This window comes from Oryza brachyantha, chromosome 1 (assembly GCF_000231095.2).
Source record: "Oryza brachyantha chromosome 1, ObraRS2, whole genome shotgun sequence".
Classification (NCBI taxonomy): Eukaryota; Viridiplantae; Streptophyta; class Magnoliopsida; order Poales; family Poaceae; genus Oryza; species Oryza brachyantha.
This window is the reverse complement of record NC_023163.2, coordinates 22,655,800-22,678,658: the sequence shown is the minus strand read 5'-3', so window position 1 is coordinate 22,678,658 and position 22,859 is coordinate 22,655,800. Positions and strand designations below refer to the sequence as shown.

Here is a 22,859-nt window from a genome sequence, read left to right as displayed (position 1 = left end):
CAATGGGCGGACCATTTTTTTTTATCGATCTGACTCGGCTTGACAATCTTGACTCGTTGCCAGAACAAAGAGACTCAAATTGTCAATGCGCGGACCATTTTTTTCGCTGAAGTGATGATCATGCTGGGGCGGCTGGTGTGCAGTGTTTAACATGTAGCTGCAGATCATGCCTTCACAGAAGAACATGGAAGAGACAGGCAAAATGTGCGCTGAAGAGTTCAGAATTTAGAAATGTTCCCTGGACAAACGCTCATGTTCAGGATACAGAAAAGCTGGTATTTTTCTGAAGAAGTAAAAAGCTGGCATTTTTATCATCTTTTACTTTGTTGTGAGCTTAATAACGAGCGTTTTACTTTGTTATGACTTATGAGCTTAATAACGAGCAATGAACAAATGAGCAAACACATGGACCAGTTAGGCTGATTTGGGTAGTGGATAGTACTACATTCCACAAGACCTTCGCAAAATTACAAAGTGAACTTCAAGTACATGCGTCCGGAGACGAGCACGACAGTGTGCAGTACGGTTCACCTTCAGCTCGCCGGAGCAAAGCTTACAGCCATTACAAGCAAAAAGAAATAAATGGCTACCAGTTGACACTTGTGGTGTTAGTAGTAACACCACTAGAACCAGTTCAAACGAAGCTCGAAAAAGGAGAAAATTTAGTAGTGCATACGGCATGCCCAGCTCAAATGCTGTAGTCCGACCATTGCTGGATGAAGGAGGTGTGGTCCATGGATTCACCCGGCATGTCATCGCCCTTCTTCCCGCCGAGCAGCCTCGCGGGATTCCCCACCGCCGTGGTCCTCGGCGGCACGTCAATGAGCACCAGCGACCCGGCCCCGATCTTGGCCCCGGCGCCAATCCTGACATTTCCTAGGATCGTCGCGCCGGCGCCAATGAGAACACCGTCGCCGATCTTGGGGTGTCGGTCGCCCACGGCCTTGCCGGTCCCGCCCAGCGTGACGTGGTGGAGGATGGAGACGTTGTCGCCGATGACGGCGGTCTCCCCTATGACGACGCCGGTGGCGTGGTCGAGGAGGAGGCCCTTGCCGATCGCGGCGGCGGGGTGGATGTCGACGGCGAACACCTCGGCGACGCGGGACTGGAGCGCGAGCGCGAGGGCGCGGCGGTCCTGCGCCCAGAGCACGTGCGCGACGCGCTGGGCCTGGATGGCGAGGAAGCCCTTGTAGTTGAGGAGGCAGTGGGAAAACCCGACGCAGGCGGGGTCCCGGGAGCGGGCGGCGAGCAGGTCGGCGACGACGGCGGCGCGGAGGGTGGGGTGCGCGGCGAGGGAGGCGACGAAGAGGTCGTAGAGGAGCGTGGAGAGCAGCGTGGAGGAGCAGAGCTTGTTGGCGAGGTGGAACGCGAGCGAGCGGTCGAGGGAGGAGTGGGAGAGCACGGTGGCGTAGAGGAACGACGCGAGCGCCGGCTCGGCGTCCGCGTCGCGGCGCGCCTCGGCCTTGATCTGGGACCAGACCCACGACTCGTCGGCGTCCGACTCGGGCGGAGGGTACGCCGGCACGACGGCCGGGTGGAGCGCCGGCGGGCTGCGCTGCCGCGGCTGGGGTCCATCGCGGAGGGGGTTGCCGGCCGTCATCCTCGCCGCCGCCGTCGCCGTCGCGGTCCTGTCGGTGCGTTGCGTGTGGTGTATGTGGCAGTCGACCGCTGGGGAGGGCGCCGTGGCGAGAGCGAATATAAATAGGCGTGGCGTAGTGGGTGGAATGAAGACACGTCAGCCAAGAGCCAACCGAACCGTAAAACTTATCTTCGCGTCGCGTGGGCCCCGTGTTAAGGTGGTACACACGCAGGTGATCCGACGAGCACGAGCCCGGGCTGGCGTTGGCGAGGGGCGGGCCTGGCCCACGTTTCCCCGTGGCCTGGTGGACACACCGAACAGGGCACACCAAAAATTAAACAAGGGAAATCACGGCTCACGAGTCACGAGCGAACTGGACGTGGCGCCGGCGGGTTGGCACTGCAGCAGCCAGCAGGCGGTGTCGAGTCTGTGCACCGCAACCTCAACGACAACGTCGTGGTCCACCTCTCGCGAGGGCTCGCCTGGCCGGTGGCGGCACAAGCAGATCGAGTCGGTCCAGCCGGCGATATCAGTGATGAGGACACACGGCACTTGCTGGTCGCACTTTGTGTACTCTAGGCGGAGGCTGCGAACGCAACGTACTCGGACAAATTTTATCGTAAAAACATCGTATCGAATCTTTAAAGATTTAAATAAAGCATTTAACATAGATAAAAAAACTAATTATACAGTTATGAGAGAAATCGTGGGACGGATCTTTTGAACCTAATTAGTCTATAATTAGTCATAAGTGTTACAGTAAACTATATGTGTTAATGATAAATTAATTAGGTTTAAAAGATTCGTCTCACGGTTTCTAGGCGAGATATGAAATTCATTTCTTTATTCGTTTCCAAAAATCCTTCCGAAATCCAGTCAAATGTTCCATATGATCGTAAAAACTTTTTATTTTGCCAACTAAACACCCTCTTATTACACGATTGATACACGAGCCAGCCGAGCAACTATATTTGGAAAGTCGTATTTGGTTGCGGAAGTATTCAAATGCTCCAGCTAGCACATACCAAAGGGAGCTGGATCCTTTGTTACGGTTATAATGGTGGTGTGCAGCAGTGGACGATCGATTGAAACTGAGGTATGGCTAAATACTTTTTTATTCACTGTCATTTTGTGGCGCATCTCACTCACCGTCCACGATTACGGTCAATTTAGAGAAAACTTGAGAAATACAACAGTTACATCTGCAATTTGACATGTGAGTGAAAATCAATTTTATATAATAATTATGCAGTTTTTAGTACTATAAATATAAAATATGTTAAAAAACTTATAAAAATGAAGATAATAATTGATATTTGTTAGTTCAGTGAAGATCTAATTAATAGTGACTGAGTTTTTTTTAACGTGTAGTGATTATTAGTCTAGTAATACCAATGTTCCTAAAGCATGGATTAAAAATAGATATGAGGGTGGAGGAAGAAGCAAGTTGCATAACATGCATTACACTATATTATAATTGGGTGAACGAAAGCTATGAGGAACAAAATATTGAATATTTTACATTGGATAACTCATTATTTAGAGTAAAATATATATTGATATTTACTAGTAATTAATTATACGAAAAAGAAATGATATTTGACAGGCTCATACCTTTCCTATATGTTCTCCGCCGCTGTGCGTGTGTCTTCGTGTATCAATCTATTTTAAGTGCTTTGAGATCCTCTCTTATAAAATAATAATTTGTTGTAAATATCTCTCCTATTTAACTTTTTTGAAATTCCACTTGTCATCGCTCCTCGTTTGTTATTATAATTATTTTATGTACATTCTATATCACTAGAATATCACTTAGTGTATCTTATATTTAACATGGTTACAAAACCTATACATTATCTGGGTTCAACCTGGAGAGCTCAAGACAAAGTTAATTAAGTCATACATGTTCCTTTGTACATACCACCTCAAGCACTTTATTTTCAATTATAGCGTTGCATCAAGCTCTTCTTTCCACCTTAAATTTGCCAAAAAGAAAAATAATAACAGTAAGACAAATGCGACATCCTCACCTCTAATGATCTCGATTTGAGCGTAGCTAGCATGAATGACGACCACAACTACTCTCTGCTTATTTGTATTCCTAGGAATACATGTATAGGGTTTAGGGCATTCTCAAGCTAAAGTGAATTAGGAGAGAGCCTTTGCAACAAATCACTGTAGGAGGGAATCTCAAACTTAAGAATGACAATTGGGTTTGAATTTTCTACTACACATAGAGAAGTATTTGCTCATACGTACGAGGTACCCCATCCGTCCCATAATACAAGAGATTTGGGTTTAAATTTTGTCCTAAAATATAAAAGATTAGATCCTGATGCAATACTTTATTTTTCATCTATCAAATTTTATATTATTTTATTCCCCGACTTTAGGGTGTGTTTGGTTATCGAGTTGTGACAGACCCAATCTATTCTTGAGGCTGTTCGGATTATTGATTAGTGGTTTGGACTCATGAAGGGAATATTTCTTCCAAATCCTGGTCTAACCACACGAACTGCGCGCACGGCGACAACTCCTGCTCATGCTAGCGCCTCCTACGCGCTACTCTTTAATGTGTGCCTGTGCCTCCATGCCAATAGCCCTTTCACCATCCAGAACTATGCGGCAAACAACAGAATGACGGTGATAAAGAGATAGAGGAGGAGAAGCAAGTAAACTGAGTGAGAGCAACAACCAACGACGTGTAGATCCATGTGGTGACGATGAAAAGAAAGGGGGAAATGGAGAGGAGGAGGTGATGGACATGCGGCGACGGTGATCTTAACGGCGCTGGTGGAGGAGTTGGGAAGCATGCGATTTACGATGATGAGACTAACGGTGGACGTGGTACAATAACACCTAACCTCATTCTTTCAAAAAAAAATAAATTATGACATCTTTTCTATCAAATAGGCAAGCGAAAAAAAATCCCATCCAAAAAGTAAGAATATATCCAACCTACCCTCACATCCCTCAAATCAAACATGCTCATATTATATTATACTCCGACCCCGTTCGGATGGGAGACTAGTTAACTAATCCTCCTTCGTTTTCCGCACGCACGCTTTCTGAACTGCTAAGCAATGTATTCTTTGCAAAAATATTCTATAGGAAAGTTATTTTAAAAAATCATATTAATTTATTTTATATTTTTTAATAATTAATAATTAATTAAATCATGTTCTAATCTATTACTCCGTTTTCCGTGCCAGCCCATAAGTTACCTTATCCTCCAATCCGAACGGAGCCTCCATCCTTTATATTATATTATACTCCATCCTTTTTGTTTGATAAAATTAACTTTTAGGTTTACGTTTGACCATACGTCTTATTAAAATATTTATTAATTATTTTTATAATTTAATTTATTATTTTAAGCATTATTTATAGTGTGGCATATTTGGATAATATTTTTGAATAAGATGGACGGTTGTAAAAAATCGGCATTAAATAAAAAAACTGAAACAGATGGTGCAGGACAGAGAAAGGGCTCAAACGCATTTTCGAATAAGATGAACATTCATAGGTTATCAGGTTATGGATTATTGAAATCTCGCTATTAAACGTGCGCAAACGCTCGGAGACGGACCGACGGAGAGTGCATTGGTAACTGGTACGGAGTCACACCCGTACCAACGTACTCCGTAGTAGCACGTAGGAGGTCACACCGTCACGTGCCAAAGTCAGAGGGGCCGGTCCCGATACTGTTGACTTGCCCCCGGTGAGTTCTAACCGACGCGGCCTCCGCCGTTTCGGCGTTTCGTACGCCTTCTCCCTCCCGCTCGACCCCGCCTCGCCCTCCCCCGGCCGCCGCAGGAGACGCAGCGCGCGGGGGCCGTGCTGCGCCGCCGCTCCCCGTCGCCACCCGCTCCGCTCTCCCGCACACTCCACTCCAGCCATAGCTCTGCTGCTCTGGCGAGAGGGCGCGAACCCCTGCCTCCCTGCAACTGCAAACAAAGCCTCTCGAAGGGCACAAGCCCCACCCGCGGCACCGCGCTCTTCGTCCCCCCTCTGCCATGGCGGCTTGCGGCGCCGCGGCGGCGGCGGACTACTCGGCTCTCCTGCCACTCCGCTGTGGGCCTGGCACTCGCCGCCGTTTCGCCGTCTCCTGCCGCGCTCGACCCGGTAACCTCAGGTGCGTGCCTGTCCAATCAGCTGTCCGCTAGCTGGGGCCCGCGATGTGTTCGAGGAAGTGCCGATGAGTACATTTCGCGGTTACGCGCGGTTGTTCCTTGCAAACGAGGGTGGCAGCATGTTGGGTACTTGGACTAGCGTGTGGGCGATATGTTTCGTCTCTATTACACTATTCGCAGCTTCGCACAAAATGGTTTCCTCTGAGCATGGATCCTGGCATGCTGCTGTGGTGTCTCGACCTACATGTCGAGTATCTGTTATTGCTCCGTCGAGTAGTGAACGTCCAAGCCGACTTAGAGGCTGCTGTGCACTGTAATCTGCAGTGCTCGAACTGATGGAATTTCCCCTTAATCATCTGAAACAGCTTGTCCGTCAAAAAAATCATCTGAAACAGCTTGTCCGTCAAAAAAATCATCTGAAACAGCTTGTCCGTCAAAAAAATCATCTGAAACAGCACTGTGTTTCAGTTGCTAAATCATTTTACTAAATATGGTAAAATCGCTCTATTCCATGTTGTTCTAGAAATCCCTGGTTTTACACATTTAGGTGGTGTTTAGATTGAGAAAATTTTTGGGAGAAGTGTCACGTTAAATGTTTGACTAGATGTCGGAAGGGGTTTTCGGACACGAATGAAAAAACGAATTTCACGGCTAGCTTAGAAACCACGAGACGAATCTTTTGAGCCTAATTAATCTGTCATTAGTACATGTTGGTTACTATAGCACTTATGGCTAATCATGGATTAATTAGGCTCAAAAAATTCGTCTCAAGATTTCTTCCATAACTGTGCAATTAGTTTTTTGGTTCATATATATTTAATGCTTTATTTAGGTGTTTAAAAAATCGATGTGATGTTTTTGGAACATTTTTTTGGGAACTAAACAAGGCCTTAAAATTGTTAGAGTTCTGTCAGTTGACATGAAGGTTTTCCCTTTGACTCATGACTGACAGCTTTTCTGTGTGGTAGTACTCAGCAGAAGAAGAAGCGAGGGAAAAATATTGCCCCAAAACAGCTCTCTTCAAATACGAAGCTCCTGCTTACTACTGAGGAAAACGGACAACTTCCAAATACCAGTCTAAGGACTTCAATGCAATCTCATCAGAAGAGTACATCCAGTGAGGACGACACCACTGGGGCTATTGGCCAGAGAGATGAAAAATTTGCAGACATTGGTAATGAACAGCAAGAGGTACTGCCTTACTGGAGTGTTTGGTATCAGGGTATATGTGCAGTTTCACACCCTCTTCAAACAAGCTAGCCAATGTAAATAGATATTCTTCTTCATTCATAGGTTATGGATTATTGAACTCTTTCTTATGTGTCTACTGTGCAGTGTATCAGAAAAAAACATTAAACAGAAAAGGCACAATCATATAGCAGAACCATTTAAATTTTAGACATAAATTTCTAATCATTTCCTTTGAACTGATTATGCATTGTTGCTTCCCAAGGAGGCCAACCTCGTTATAAACATGTTTCCCTCTTTGGGATGGTATTTTATTTTGATATCTCTGGTGCTTGAGTTCATCCTTATGTAGTAGTACCATAGGAATTCATCTGATAAAGGATTGTAATGTTTGTTTTCACTTTTCAGTTTGTCATGTTCATCCTTATTAATACCAATATACTAAATTGCCTCTCAACATCTTAGCAGTTAGACCAGGCAACCTGCTATAGCCTTAGAGGTCCCATCATCTCCACCAGAATTAGAATGCTACTGCTCTGAGTGGGAGACTGCTGCCTAGTTGTTCTATGCAAGTGCGCAGTTTTTCATATGCCCTTCAGATATTGTTTCAGTTTTTCTGAAGAATTTCTCCTTTTATATATTAACACAGAGATCCAAGGATAAACATTTTGAATCAGGCGTTCAACTTGAAGATTTGGGGGAAATGATACAAAACATGGAAAAGAGTAGGGAATACTCTCTTTTCAAGTGTATTCATACATTCATTCATGATATCTGATGAAAATACATGCATTGATTTTTTAAAAAAATTTTTACATGGCTAGATATTTTGCTCCTAAATCAAGCTCATCTTCAAGCAATTGAAGATGTTGGCAGAATTCTTACTGAGAAGGAAGCTTTGCAGAAAAAGGTTAACATTCTAGAGATGAAGTTGTCAAAAACACTTGCAGCCGAAGGGGACATAAATACAGATGTCCTTGGTAACCATTTAGAGAAATTTACAATAGAAATGTTGATAGAAAGTGCTTTAACTGGAGGCAATCCAGTGCACCTGCGTGAGTCTCCACTTTATATGGAGCTGACTGTTCTAAAAGAAGAGAATATGCTACTTAAGGCTGATGCACAATTTCTTAAAGCAAAGATTATTGAGCTTGCTCAAGCAGAGGAGTTCTTATTCAAATTGGAAAAAGAACGGTCGCTATTAGATGCTTCAATTAGGGAGCATGAATCTAGATTTCTGGTTGCTCAAACTGATATTTGGAAAGTTGCCCCTCTGCAATATGATGTTTGGATGGAGAAAGTAGAGAATCTGCAACACATTCTTGGATGTTTGACAAATGATGTAAATAAGTATGTTGCGTTGTTGGATCAGCATGATGATCTGCAGGACAAGATCGACGAGCTAGAAGCATCAGTAAGAGAAGGGAGAACATCTGAGTTTTCTCCTTATGTTGTTGAACTTCTGCAACAGAAGTTGAAAGCAGCAAAAAGCCATCGCCAAGAAGGCCATCAAGAAACAAACTCTCACATTCAAGTGTATCAGCAGCTAATTGAGGAATTTCAAGAGAACCTTGGGAAACTAATGGAGGAAAGTGGCAGACTGGAGTATTCTGCGAATGGTATGCCATCAGAGTTTTGGAGTCACATCCTGCTCATGATTGATGGTTGGTTCCTTGAGCGGAAAATATCAAACACTGATGCGAATATGCTGAGAGAAATGACATGGAAGAGAGATGATCGTATCTGTGAAGCCTACTTTGCTTGCAGTGGTGCAAAAGAGGGTGATGTTATGGAAGGATTCCTAAAGCTAACATTATCAGGAAACAGGTATTAAATTTATTTTATCACTAACTTAATTGTTGATGAGCTCAAATATGAAATAAAAAACTTATCTACCTTTTTTCAAAAGATTTTTCTAATATATTATCAGTCAATGCAGTTCTGCTTTGCACATTGTCCATATAGCAGCAGAGATGGCTCCTGTGGCAAAGGTGATCCTGTACACTTCCATCGAGTATTTGGTTGTGTTGGTGTATTATCCACTCTCCGTGCTCAATATATCTTGTTTATTTAGCTATGTGCCAAGAAAATGTAATTTTGTGAATTGCAGCCTTGCCTGATAAGACATGGTACTGATCCACACAAGCTTAGCTCAATCTTGTTCACACCTGCAGTTACCTTTGCCTAGTAGTTGTCGAACAATGCCAACAACCAAGTATTAGCACACCATTTTGAATTCAAAAGATTATATGAAGACTTTGCAACCGAGCATAAAATGCAAAATAATGTAGAAATGTACTGAAATTCAATTGGAATTATATGTAGAAATTTCTTGGTTGAACTTCACATTGCCTGAAAGGTGACGGAGAATGAGAAATTGCCTTGATTTTACTTATTGCATGCATGCAATTTATACAAAACCAGTTATGCTAAACAATTTTTCAATGAAATGTTATCCCTAATAATTGATTAGTCAGAAAAGCAAGGAGATTCACCCACCACAAACTATGCCAGAGTTTGCTCTAGAAATTCCATTCAATGTTACTATTCAAAAAAAATTCCATTCAATGTTTGCTACTAGGTGCCACATTCCCTGGCACATTTAAGTTGGTGATGATCAACAAGGCCTTGCTCAAGCATACGGATAGGGCAAATGGGTGATTTTATTCTTCATTGTTTTCTGTTTTCTAAAGCATTAAATATTTAAACTTGACGTAGGAAAAGTTCTTTCATCTTCACGTCAAAACCAAGTGCTTAGTCATAGAGTAGTGGAATACTGGGTAATATTTCACAGCATTAATGAAAAAGTTCCCCACTTGCTAGGAATTTGTATCGTGTAATTGATGGAATTTTTTTAGCCAGGTTGGCCAAAGAATAATTGATGTAAAATTTACCAGAACACCCTCAAAAATATTTTTTGTATTGGTTATACTCAAGTGGAGAGGCTTGTTCCATGCAAGTTAATCTCCCTCTCTACATGTGGTTTTCGATTCCTAACTGCTACAATATTATAAAAGGTGTGGTTTGTTATCTGCCTAACGTTCGTTTTCATATGCAATTGCTCATAGTCAATTCTAGTTATGAAAAAGGTTAAATGGCTGTGGAGATTAGTCTATTGCCCATTTTCATGTTTCAAAATTAAATACCACATTCTTACTGGAAGTTGAAATGAGGATAACTGTTACTTGGGTTGTCACATCAAGAAATATTTGCAGAAATTCTTATGCTTGTATTTGAAGTATTGCTTATGCTAACCAGCATTTTAATTATGCAATCTTATCTCAGTTTGCTTATATGAAATGGTTCTTCAGGTTGGTGGTCTGGCAGATGTAGTTGCTGGTCTTGGCAAGGCACTTCAGACCAACGGGCATTTAGTAGAGATTATTCTTCCCAAATATGACTGCATGCAACTTGACCAGATCACTAATCTTAAGGTTTATGCTTGTTGGTTACCCCCGATTTGCATGGTTTTTCATCTTTAATCTGAGATAAGATTGTATTATTGGTGATCCTTCAGGTTTTAGATGTTGTCATACAATCCTATTTTGATGGTAATCTGTTCAGCAACAACGTTTGGACGGGAACTGTTGAAGGTTATAAGGAACTCTATTGCCCTTATAAGAACTAAAAAAGGTCAATAACTGTCTGCTAACTGGAATTCCAATGGACAGGTCTTCCAGTCTATTTTATTGAGCCACAGCATCCTTCAAAATTCTTCTGGAGGGCCCAATACTATGGAGAACATGATGATTTTAAACGTTATTCATACTTTAGCCGTGCAGCATTGGAGTTACTTTATCAATCTGGGAAGAAAATCGATATAATCCACTGCCATGACTGGCAGACTGCATTTGTTGTAAGAACTGAAAATTCATTTTGTTCGCTGTTTCATTGATAGCTGAAAACATATCAATTTTCCCTTGATTCATTTGGTAAGTTCTAGTGTCAACTATTCTCTACCATGTTAAAAAATCCTGTATCTTACTCTGAAATGCAGGCACCTCTATATTGGGATATATATGCAACTCGAGGCTTCAGCTCAGCTAGAATCTGTTTCACTTGCCACAACTTTGAATACCAAGGTACAGCACCTGCTCCTGATTTATCATATTGTGGCCTTGATGTTGAGAAGTTGGATAGACCAGACAGGATGCAAGACAATGCACATGGAAGAATAAACGTCGCCAAGGTATAGAAATAGAGAAATATTAATGATTTTGGGACGTGTACCTTAAAGTCATGATTTTAATATTTTTGTTTCTTATTGGTTTCAGGGTGGAATTGTTTATTCCAATATTGTTACAACTGTATCACCAACATATGCTTTAGAGGTGCGCTCAGAGGTAATAGCAGCAAATCTGTTTTCCAAACATCTTTTACAAATTCTATATCAGTTTCACAGGCTTAGATGTTAGCTTTGTTTTCTCCCTGTTCAACCATGGATACATGATCAGTCTCTCAAACAGTACATACAATTTTTTGAAACGTGGTATTTAGAATTTTTTGAGGAAAATCTATGCATTTATCTGGAAGATCAAATCTCTTTTTGAGGCAACGGTCATTTAAGTTGTTGACGTGCAATAAATGTGAAAACAATATGGTTATTTTACAGGAACTTCATCCAAAAAAAGTGTCATTTCTTAGTTCATGTAGGATTAATTGTCTTCATTGACTATCCTTGTTTTTCTTCTTTTGGTCTTTGCTCCAGAGTAAAAACTGAGAGCTCAAAATATATGGCATAATTAAACGAGATTTGAAGAGACTGCAGTTAAGGCCTTTATATCTGACATTGCTACGTAAAATTTTTAATGGGTTTAGGAATTTCCAACTTCCAAGGCATTTTTTTATACTTCTTTAAAGAGAGGTAGTGGTGGTAGAGTGAATTTGGCACCCACCTACTCCATTTGTAAATTTTGCAACTTCTTAATATTAAGAAACAAACAAATCTAAACGGACTGCCACATATCAAACTATGGTGAATATCTCCTATAGAAAAAAGGTGTGTAACACATTTCATGGAAAATATATTTTTATTTATTTTCTGCAATATTATATTATATTTTATTTTACCCATAGAAAAGCACGTGCTTTTGGCTAGTTACTTGATATATTAATAATGAGTTCGGAGTCTGATATAAGTTGCCCGACGCCCTGACATAACTTTTCTTTTATTGGCCAGGGTGGTCATGGGCTCCAAGATACGCTTAAAACGCATTCCAGGAAATTTGTGGGGATACTTAACGGGATTGACACGGAAACATGGAACCCTTCCACAGACAGATTTCTTGCTGTGCAATACAGTGCTACTGATCTTCAGGGTAAAGCAGCAAACAAAGCATTTCTTAGGAAGCAGCTAGGGCTGTATTCCGAGGATGCCCCTCAACCACTGGTATGAATTTTCAGTTCTATAGCCATCTTAATTAATGCATGATTATCTTTTTGTAGCCTTTTTCATGTAATCAAAGCATCATTGTGAGTAGGATTTCAGGCATGCTCATTGATTAACGATTCCACAACTTAATATTTCTTTCTGTTCTTTAATGTATACATTGAAAACAACTGACATTTTGTTTACAGTAACCTTGCATTATTTGCTAAAGCATGTACAACCCCGCTATCTTGCTAAAGTATTGGCTTCTCCTCATTAAGGAAAAGGAAGTTTGAAGTCCTGAAATATTGGTTTCATATTTATATACCATGCTTATGGTTTTGAATTTTTTGGTTGGGATCACAATTCTTCCAGTCATTGGATGTCTTACTTTATATTCTAGCAGGAGTGCATAGTGTATTTTCAGCTTGAAGAAAAATGCAAAAACTAGAGCAACATCAAAGTACACCGAGTAATATCCTAAAGCTTGAACAAGCCAAATAAACTGTATAATGTAGTAGTTGTGCCAGGTAGGACTGGAGGAAGAAGCCCCCGATTTGTTTAACCACTTTTCATAACAAGAAAGTAGTTTTGTTAGGGGAGAATGCCATTTAGAAAATGAACTCTGTTCTTCTGTTCGATTAAACCATGTTGAGTTTAAAATAAGTTAGTCCCATAACTTATGTTCATATTTGATCCCCATTTTTATGCATTTTCATAACCAAAGCTTTCTGAGCAGGTAGGCTGCATTACAAGGCTAGTTCCTCAGAAGGGTCTACATCTTATAAGGCATGCAATATACAAAACAGCTGAGTTAGGAGGACAGTTTGTGCTCCTGGGTTCAAGTCCAGTCCCACATATTCAGGTCTGTGTATTCATTCAGTGTCTCATTTTATTTTCTCAACTTGGCAGCTCACATCTTGCCCTATGAGTTCTTCAATTTGACATGGAGAAGTCCAGTTCTGATGTATATAATTTATTTTCTTTTAGATCTTAGCTGATCTTATTAATGTGAACTCACCGTTGTGCATTTGTTTGACAGAGGGAATTTGAGGGTGTTGCGGACCAGTTCCAGAATAATAACAATATTAGGTTAATTCTGAAATATGATGAAGCTTTGTCACATTGTATTTATGCGGCATCTGACATGTTTATCATTCCATCAATGTTTGAGCCTTGTGGCCTTACTCAGGTGATCTATCCACAGATATTAAATTATAGATCTTCCATTTACTAACCAAATAGACCTAGAATTGCTGAATGTGCGCCAGTGTGCCCCACTTGGTTTGGTTGGGTTCAAATTGGCATTTGTGAGATATAATCCCAAGGCATGGATTTAGATCCTGAAGGGTTTTATCTATAAATATCCCATACAAGTGTTACATGGTTGTGCCATCCAAATAATTTCTTCTATGAAACCAGCCAACTTTTCACTAACCATTTTTAATTCTTGACATGTAATTGTCTTTTCGATCCCAAGTCTGACAAGTTTCTATCAACCAGATGATAGCTATGAGATATGGTTCTGTGCCAATTGTTCGAAAAACTGGTGGATTGAGTGACAGGTGAATATATATTCCTCCTTCAAACATTTCGTTTACATAGCATATTGTGATATAGCTGCTGAATGTTACTTTTCCAGTGTTTTTGATTTCGACGATGAGACTCTACCTGCGGAGTTGCGGAATGGCTTTACATTTGCTAGGACTGATGAGCAGGTGAGTTTTATACCGAGATGTACGTTCAAGTGAAATTTGTAATATTTTATGGGTAGAGCTCACGTGTGTCGCCTGTTTTGGTAGGATCTAACCAGTTGCTTGGAAAGGGCATTCAGGTACTACAGTAGAAAACCCATGGTCTGGAAACAGTTAGTGCAGAAGGATATGCAGATCGATTTCAGCTGGGTTTCTCCAGCTTCACAGTATGAAAATCTTTATCACAGTGCTGTTGCTCAGGCAAGGGGAGTGGCTCAAACATAAAACATTTTTCGTGATGGCATTGCGAGCTCAAATTCTCCCAAGCGCAGAGATGCGATTATCGGTTTCATCAACTCCAAGCTACGCTGCAGAAGTATTGTTCTTCTCGCACTCGCCGATTCACGCATCGTGATCCTTGATCTCGCCATCCCAAAAGAACCGACAAAGAGAAAGAACAGTCTTACAGTTGATCAAGGTATTGCATTTCGCAGTCATTGCACGGAACTAGTTCTGGGTTTAATGGAGACGATCAGATGAGTAATCATGATCTATATTCGCCCCCCCCCCCCCCCCCCCGGGCGCTGTAAAATTTCCCTAGCCGTTCAGTTTTTGTGGGGATGCAACATGCAAGCAAGAAAACTGGATCTGTGCACCGCATGGTAGCATTCGCACAAATGAGATATGATTTGTTCAGATCAATATTTGGGCAATGCTACTGTTTTCGATAGATCTCCGTGTTCTGTTATAATGCTATAAAATCGTTCATCTGAGATTGGTAGATTGGTGTCTTGTTTTGTTGATGGATTTTCATCCCGAAGTTATATATCCACTCTTTTCTGGCATAGTAATTAATTTTTTTAAAAAAAATAAGATTGATTAATATAGGATATATCACTCCGTATAAACATATAGGTCTACATTTGGCTTCTACAATTTGGAAAAAAAACAAATTAAACTAAAACTGCTACGTGCACTCATAGTTAAATTTATTATTTCATGTAGAAGTTAAATTTAGATTTATATACTTGTTGAGTGAATCTCATATTAATCTATTTTATTAATTTTTTAAAAATAATTATTTAGATTACAAGAAATGAGTGAATAACTAACCGAGAGATGAAAATATTTTCTCTTGATTTGTGTTTTTGCATGTGCTTATTCAGTTCGTATTCCAGCCAAATGAATTTCCTGGGAACGAATCATGTAACATCATTTTTTTAAGATAAATTTAACATCATTTTACACAAGCAGGTCCATTATCCCTTTTTTTCCATCAATCGGATAACATTATTTTACACAATCTGAACGAACGAAGCAAATACGGGTGCGCGGGAAGAGGAGAACATCGCGCAAAGCTTTCCTCACCGCAGCCTGAATCAAAGTACTCAAGTCGCTGCATTTGCATAGTCCGCCGCCGTCGCTCGCCGGAAAGCCGCTCACTTGCCGGGGACGAAGTTGGTGGCGTAGGCCCAGGCGTTGTTGTTGACGGGGTCGGCGAGGTGGTCGGCCAGGTTCTCGAGGGGCCCCTTGCCGGTGACGATGGCCTGGACGAAGAAGCCGAACATGGAGAACATGGCGAGGCGGCCGTTCTTGATCTCCTTCACCTTGAGCTCGGCGAACGCCTCGGGGTCATCGGCCAGGCCGAGGGGGTCGAAGCTGCCGCCGGGGTAGAGCGGGTCGACGACCTCGCCGAGCGGGCCGCCGGCGATGCGGTACCCCTCGACGGCGCCCATGAGCACGACCTGGCAGGCCCAGATGGCGAGGATGCTCTGCGCGTGGATCAGGCTGGGGTTGCCGAGGTAGTCGAGGCCGCCCTCGCTGAAGATCTGGGAGCCGGCCTTGAACCAGACGGCCTCGCCGAACTTGACGCCGTTGCGGGCGAGGAGCTCCGGGAAGACGCACCCGAGCGCGCCGAGCATGGCCCACCGGCAGTGGATCACCTCCAGCTCCCTGTTCTTGGCGAACGTCTCCGGGTCAGCCGACAGCCCGGCGGTGTCCCACCCGTAGTCGCCGGGGAACTCGCCGGTGAGGTACGACGGCGGCTCGCCGGACAGCGGGCCGAGGTAGAGCACGCGGTCGGCGCCGTACCACGGGCTGCCGGACGCGGCGGGCTTGGGCTTGGCCGCCGTCTTGCGCATCGTGATGCGGCCCTCGCCGAACACCTTGGCCACCTTGCCGGCGAGAGCAGGGGAGGAGAGTGCCATGGTGGACGCCGCCATTGACGAGTGCCGGGAGGGAGGTAGGTCTGACCACGGATGCCTAGGCGCCTTTGAGCTCGTGAGCTGTGGTGAGGAAGCAGTGAGCTCGAGTGGGGGTTTAAATAGTGGCGGGAAACTGCGAGCGCCCGCGAGGACGCTGCAAGGATGAGCCTATCTATTGCGATCGCCTCTTTGGATAAGTCATTTGGTCGAGCTCGCCACCTGTGTATGGCTCTGCTGACGTGGAGATCAGCCAATCAGGAGAGGACGGGTGGACATATCGATATTACTCCTAGATAGAGTAGCAATTATTGGACTTTAGATGCTTACACGCTGATGGGCTAATATCCCAGCCTGGCCCATGGGCTATAGGAATATAATCCTTAACACCCCATCTCGTTTAGTTTTTTACGTGGATATTAGGAAAAGACATAACATAACTTAAATAGAAGGAGGAGGCTTTGGACCTAGGTCAGCTAGCAATACATCTTGTAGAGCTAGCTAGAAGACTCCTAGATGTTTCTTAAAAAGAAGTTTTGAACAAAGCAGGAGTTTGAGTTTCTTATCCTCCTTAGCACTCAGGAAAATGTCGTTTAATTTGTTGTTTGTGAAGTCTTCTGGAAGGTTCTTCTATTGCGCTATTTCCAGATATTCCAACAGGTGTAGATTAGAATGCCATTTAGACGTCTCATATTGTGATTGTCAAAGCTGTTTGAGACTGTCGTCCAACAACCCGCCAAATCCCATCTTGCTTGCCTTTCTCTTAAATCAAGCGAAACATGTCATAGTTCAATTCTATTCATTCTCATAAAAACCTGAAAACTCATGTAAAAGAACAACTCCAAATTAATTATGTCCACTCTTAGAGAAAAAGTTAATGGTGGTAGCATTTGAATATGTTATCACACCTACTCCTATTATAAATTTTACAAATTAATTCTTACATTTATTTATATTATAAAACAATCAAATCTAAATGGTTAACTACATATAAATAAAATTAAGTGAATATTTTTTATAGAAAAAGAATGTGTAACATAGTTTATTGAAAATATTGTTTTCTTTATTCTAGAAAATATTAAATATTTTATCGATAGCGAAGCACGGACTAGTATAAAGAAGAATTGAAATCATACATTGCTGCATTAAACTCAAACAGGGAAGAGACTACAAATATCGCACACAGAAGTTTCTTTATGCAGGTCTATGGAAAAAAGCCAAACTATATATTTGCAAACAGAAAATAATTTATGAATAAAACTTTTATATGTATATTCTTGGTGATCTAAAAACCAATGTCATAAAATAAACTTAAGTAAAATAAATTCCAAAATCAACTTTAAATTTAAGGTTAAAGATAGGAGCGCTCATCTGCTGAATTGTCGTGGGAATGCCCAACCTGAATCCCTGATATAATCAAGCAAAGCCATCATTTCACTTGCAAGCTAATAACATCCATAAAAAGTGTAGCTCACCAATCCATGATGTCTGTTCGTAATGCAATCAATACTGAATCATTTCAAAACAATGGACCTTCTTGAGTGTTCTCTACTAATCTTCTACTCCAGAAACGCCCAGGTCCTGATTCGATGCCACAACGGAAATTAAATGCAGCAGAATTTCTGGTTTGCATCTCTGCACTGGTGCACATTATCACAACAAAATGTGCTACTGTGCTAGCTGATGCCTGGTATTGGGTAGTGACAAAGAGACACGAATATTACCACGTACAGGCTGCGGCATCAACCACATGAACAGCATCTAATCACGGGGGGATGTGTCGGCTATCAACTGAGCACAAATTGCAGGGGTCGCTTCCTTCCAGCTGCTTTCTCCACAAGAGAACATTCACATGAATAATGCTTGATCTACATGTGATTTATAACCATGTGAAATTGTGAAATACGAAAAATATACTTTGCCATCTTGGACAAGTTGGTGAAGATATATGCATCACCTTTTAGTTTCTTCGACTCTTGGCATGTGAATGCGTGATCGGCCTTCCAGCTCTACCTTTTGTTATCTTCGTGGATTTTTGCAGGTGTCTGGCCTTATGATTTCCGATTCATGGATAATTTTCAAAATGTCACCCAATTATTTATGTAATTGTTTTGTTTGTAGATCCTTTTACGTGTCAACTCATGAGGTTGTGATCCTGACCAAGTAGTAGGACTAGTGTACAATGAAGACAGAATCATAAGAGCGAACCACGCATGCTGCCACTAACGAAAAAGAGGGGTTTAAACGGAATATTTCTGCTTAGAAAGTAGGATATAATAGAACTTGTTCTTTTCTGAAGATGATAATGCAGAATAACAAGGCAGCAACTAGGAGCCTTCCCAGATCCCAAGTGATCAGGCTTCTCTCGCATGACTGATGTTTCGATCAGGTTTTTGAAACCCCGGTTATTGCAAGGGGACAGCTTCGATATTTGGCAGTAAATTTCGGTAAATATTGTATGAATTTTATTTTTTTAAAAAAATGGTAGAAAAATAAAAAAAATCCCCAGTGATAACCATGTAATTCATGAACCTGCGGTGAAGATTTTTTTTAAAAAAAACATGAATCAACTAAAAGAGGTCGCAAAGTTATTCGATGTGAGTTAAATTAAAAAACAATCTAGATAGCATGCTGCGCAATAAGAGACGATTGTCATGATTATCGCGACAATCGCTGCTGCCGCCCCGATTTTGCCACCAGATCGCACAATTATCGTGTTGTTCTCCATGAACATCGTTCACTGTAAACCATCACAATTATCGTAGGAAATCACATGATTATCGCACCAAATCTCACTGTATCCCTTCCAAAAACGTGACGATTTTGTTAAAAAAATCAGATTCATATTCACATGATTTTTACGTGATTATAACATTCATTGCTGATAATCACGTTACCCCTTTAGCGATTTCGGCTCCTTCCGCAACAAACGAAACCTTGGCCTCGATACAGACGTGGCACATGGAAATGAAGCACAGCTTCTTGACCAAATTCTAAATCTGGGTTGGATATCTGTTCCTGTAAATTGTATGGAAATTGACAGATGGGCATAGCCCAGTTAAAAGCAAGCTGAGGAGGAAGGAAAACCAGCCAAACGATCGAGAAACCAGCCAAAATGGTCGAGAAACCAACTCCCTCACGTTGTAGCCGTGGTTCAAAAGAGCGCAGGCGGCGGGCAGAATTCAGAATGGACCAACGAATCGTGTCCGTGGTCGCCACCTCACCGGAGATTCTCCGCATCCACCGAATATCCACTAGGCGACGCCCCTGCAAATATGTTGTCAGTTTTTCTCACATGCACCTTTGTCACTCGACTTGTCAGGACTCAGGAACGTGATCTTGTACCATAAATAAATAAATAAATAACTTTGCCTCTGCATCATATAATCACGTACAAATTCTCCCCCATTTTCTCTGCAGTATAACAACAGCACAAATTCAGCTGCGTATGTAAACTCATCAACTCATGCAGGTTGTTTTTTTTTCCACCGCAGCAGATTGCGTGTAATCGAACCGCCGATCAAAACCAATTGATACAGCTCGCCTGCAAAAGCAGCAGCCACCCAAAAGATGCGGCGAAAGCGACGCCACTACCTCAACTGCACGCGAGAGACGCGATAACCGGAGGATATTCCCCGGGTCTGAGGAGCGTTCGTGCGAAGCCTCAATAAAAAGTTTATATATACAATTTTTTTAATAATTGTATTATTATGTACAAAGGTTTATTTTTATACTACAGATTTCATATATAAAATTATACGTATAAATAGATTTATAGCATATAAAGGATGTCGTAAAAGATATCTACATAAACAATATCACTAAAAATAAATTTATAGAAGATTATACACTAAAGAGTTATATATATATATATATAATGTTTAAAGTTATATATAAAGTATTTATGCGGATTAACGGACACAAACATTCGTCATTAGACTTTCGCGCACGACGCCCCTCCCTCCAGATGCTTCCCCGCGCCGCGCCGCGTGCCTCACGCGTGGTCTCTCACCGCGACGCAAACGCAAGCGCAAGCGCAACCGCGCAACGGCGCGCACCAAAGTGGAACGGAAAGCTGCCCCCGCTGCGCATCTCTCGTAATATTCGCTCGGCATCGGGGGCATCTTCCCGCGCTCCCGCGCTCCCCGTGCCGGTATATAAGCCGACCCCCAGGCGGCCTCCTCTCCTCACCCCAAATCCAAGCAGAAACAAAGAAAGATCGAAAGAAAGAAACCACACCACTCTCGGCGCTCTCTCGCCTCGATCGAGCAACTTGTCGAGATGGCCGGGATCGTCGTGGTGTTCGACTTCGACAAGACGATCATCGACGTCGACAGCGACAACTGGGTGGTGGACGGGCTCGGCGCCACGGAGGAGTTCGAGCGGCTGCTGCCCACCATGCCGTGGAACACCCTCATGGACACCATGATGGGGGAGCTGCACGCGCGCGGGAAGACGGCGGGCGACGTCGCGGCGGTGCTCAGGGCGGCGCCGCTCGACCCGTGCGTCGTCGACGCCATCAAGGCCTGCTACGGCCTCGGCTGCGACCTCAGGATCCTCAGCGACGCCAACCGCTTCTTCATCGAGACCATCCTCGACCACCACGGCCTCGGCGGCTACTTCTCCGAGATCAACACCAACCCGGGCGCCGTCGACGGCGACGGCCGCCTCCGCATCGCGCCGTACCACGACTTCCACGCCGCCCCGCACGGGTGCGGCCTCGGCATCTGCCCGCCCAACATGTGCAAGGGCCAGGTGCTCGACCGCATCCGCGCCTCCGCCGGCGCCGACAAGAGGGTCATCTACCTCGGCGACGGCCGCGGCGACTACTGCCCGTCGCTGCGCCTCGGCCGGGGCGACTTCATGATGCCGCGCAAGGGGTTCCCCGTGTGGGACCTCATCTGCGAGGACCCGTCGCTGCTCCAGGCGGAGGTGCACCCGTGGACCGACGGCCAGGAGATGGAGGAGACGCTGCTGCGGCTGGTCGGCAGGGTGCTGCTCGAGGCGAGAAACCTGCCGGCGCTCGACTGCAAGCTCGAGTCCTTGCCGGCCGTCGCCGTGCAGGATGGCATGCCCATGCCGCTCCGGATCAAGAACTGACCAATGGTGGCGACGAACGCATCATTTCGAGCGCGAACTGCTAGATCGAACAATGTGTGTGCGAGGCTTGTAATACGACTAAATTAACTATTGACTGATTTTTGCGCATCGTGTGATTGAGCCTGCGATTAATTAGTAAAGGCTCATTGTATCTTATCCGATCAATCCAAGAAAAATCATTCCTGAATTACTGAACTGATTAGTCTGATTTTTTGGTGAAAATTTGTTGCACTCGATTCTGATAAATTGTGATTGCAGTTTGGTAGAATCTTCGCTCACGTATGCAAAGAAAGAGATGCTTCCGAAATCCGTGGAATAAAATAGAACGCTGTAGAGAGTTGTTATAAATCCAAAAACATGTGCGCACTCCAATTCTCCGTCACCTAGCTTTGTCTCTTTTCTAGTAGCAACTATTTTTACATTATTTGGAAAACTTGAACTGCATAAGCCAATAAAGAAAAGAAGGCCGATAAAAAAATTGTATACAATTGACGATAGACTTTATAGACCCACAAAGGAGAGGGTTAATTAGATTATACCTTTATAATTTTGTCTGTTTTGAAATATGTAAGGTTGTTTCATGTTTTCCTCGAGAAACCATTTGATCGTTTTCGATTTCTTAAGTGGAGACGATCATACGACTCCATCTTTTAAGTAACGGAGATAATGGGTCTGATTGGCTTCCTCGGCTGGCTCTGTATATGTTAGAGATTCTAAAGTTTTAAAATTAGAAAATTTTACTATTCTTAAGATAATATATTAAGTACTAAATTTCTACGTTCATATTTAGAGGTAATCACGGTACGATAGGTTTTTAGCATCTTAGCATCGCTAAAAATATAACTAGTGTAAAAACATTGTAATGTTATTGATTAGGTACCTAGAGACGTCAATATTTTACCCTAGAATTTTATAATCCCTATGTACTGTCCAAAAACTGCAAAATTTCTAGTCTAAAAAGCTCTTTTGGGTTCTACACTATTATTTGTCTCATCATTCGTATTTGATTTAAACTTCTCTATAATACTGTATTGTATCTTACATTCTTATCTTTTTATTTTTGCTTACGCTAATAGGCTAATATTTAAATTTTTAACATTAAATTTAGAATTAAATTTAGATTTTTCTATCAAAGTTTTATTTTTAGTCTTTGATTTTAGATCACTCAGAACATCATGTAAAAATTTTATTTATAGATTATTTTCGTTTGTAAATATATTGTTTGATTTTCTCATAAGAAAGCTAAAAGATACGCCTCTTAATTTAGTCAGATAATGCGCTAATCGGCTCTGCCAGGTTAGCTTTGTCTTCTCTAGCAACTAGCATGCTTGAAACATAATGCGTCTAATCGGCTCAACTCACCTGGCTGCGACCGCAACAAAAATTTGCATATAAACTTTTTACCAAATGCACACCGGTTAACCGTTCGGAAAACGTATAAAATAGAGGTGATTGTTTGGCTTTCTCAAAAAAACAACCGATATATTTGTAAAAAGATAATTTATAAATCAATTTTTATATACGTATTCTTAACGATATAAAAACTAAGTTTAAAAATAAACTTTCATAAAAAACTTTAAAATATGATTAAAAATT

The 22,859-nt window shown here is 42.4% G+C and overlaps 4 protein-coding genes across 4 annotated transcripts; 2 read left to right on the top strand and 2 right to left on the bottom strand.

Moving 5' to 3' along the window:
- Positions 1–417: 417 nt before the first annotated feature.
- Positions 418–1,674, bottom strand: LOC102717386 (probable serine acetyltransferase 1). Its single transcript, XM_006644573.3, has one exon. The coding sequence runs from the start codon at positions 1,598–1,600 to the stop codon at positions 689–691; it is 912 nt and encodes a 303-aa protein (XP_006644636.2). The 5' UTR covers positions 1,601–1,674; the 3' UTR covers positions 418–688.
- A 3,921-nt stretch (positions 1,675–5,595) lies between these two features.
- Positions 5,596–14,797, top strand: LOC102719262 (probable starch synthase 4, chloroplastic/amyloplastic). Its single transcript, XM_006646208.3, has 16 exons — positions 5,596–5,714; positions 6,681–6,903; positions 7,550–7,625; positions 7,725–8,727; positions 8,840–8,891; positions 10,212–10,334; positions 10,418–10,493; positions 10,572–10,756; positions 10,898–11,089; positions 11,175–11,243; positions 12,080–12,289; positions 13,008–13,133; positions 13,311–13,460; positions 13,772–13,833; positions 13,911–13,986; positions 14,071–14,797. Exons 1-16 carry the CDS (start codon positions 5,596–5,598, stop codon positions 14,245–14,247), a joined length of 2,919 nt encoding a protein of 972 aa, XP_006646271.1. The 3' UTR covers positions 14,248–14,797.
- Positions 14,798–15,149: 352 nt separating this feature from the next.
- Positions 15,150–16,266, bottom strand: LOC102717107 (chlorophyll a-b binding protein 2, chloroplastic). Its single transcript, XM_015841861.2, has one exon. The coding sequence runs from the start codon at positions 16,182–16,184 to the stop codon at positions 15,402–15,404; it is 783 nt and encodes a 260-aa protein (XP_015697347.1). The 5' UTR covers positions 16,185–16,266; the 3' UTR covers positions 15,150–15,401.
- A 4,094-nt stretch (positions 16,267–20,360) lies between these two features.
- Positions 20,361–21,458, top strand: LOC102716824 (inorganic pyrophosphatase 1). The gene has a single exon (XM_006644572.3). The coding sequence runs from the start codon at positions 20,445–20,447 to the stop codon at positions 21,261–21,263; it is 819 nt and encodes a 272-aa protein (XP_006644635.2). The 5' UTR covers positions 20,361–20,444; the 3' UTR covers positions 21,264–21,458.
- Positions 21,459–22,859: the final 1,401 nt, after the last annotated feature.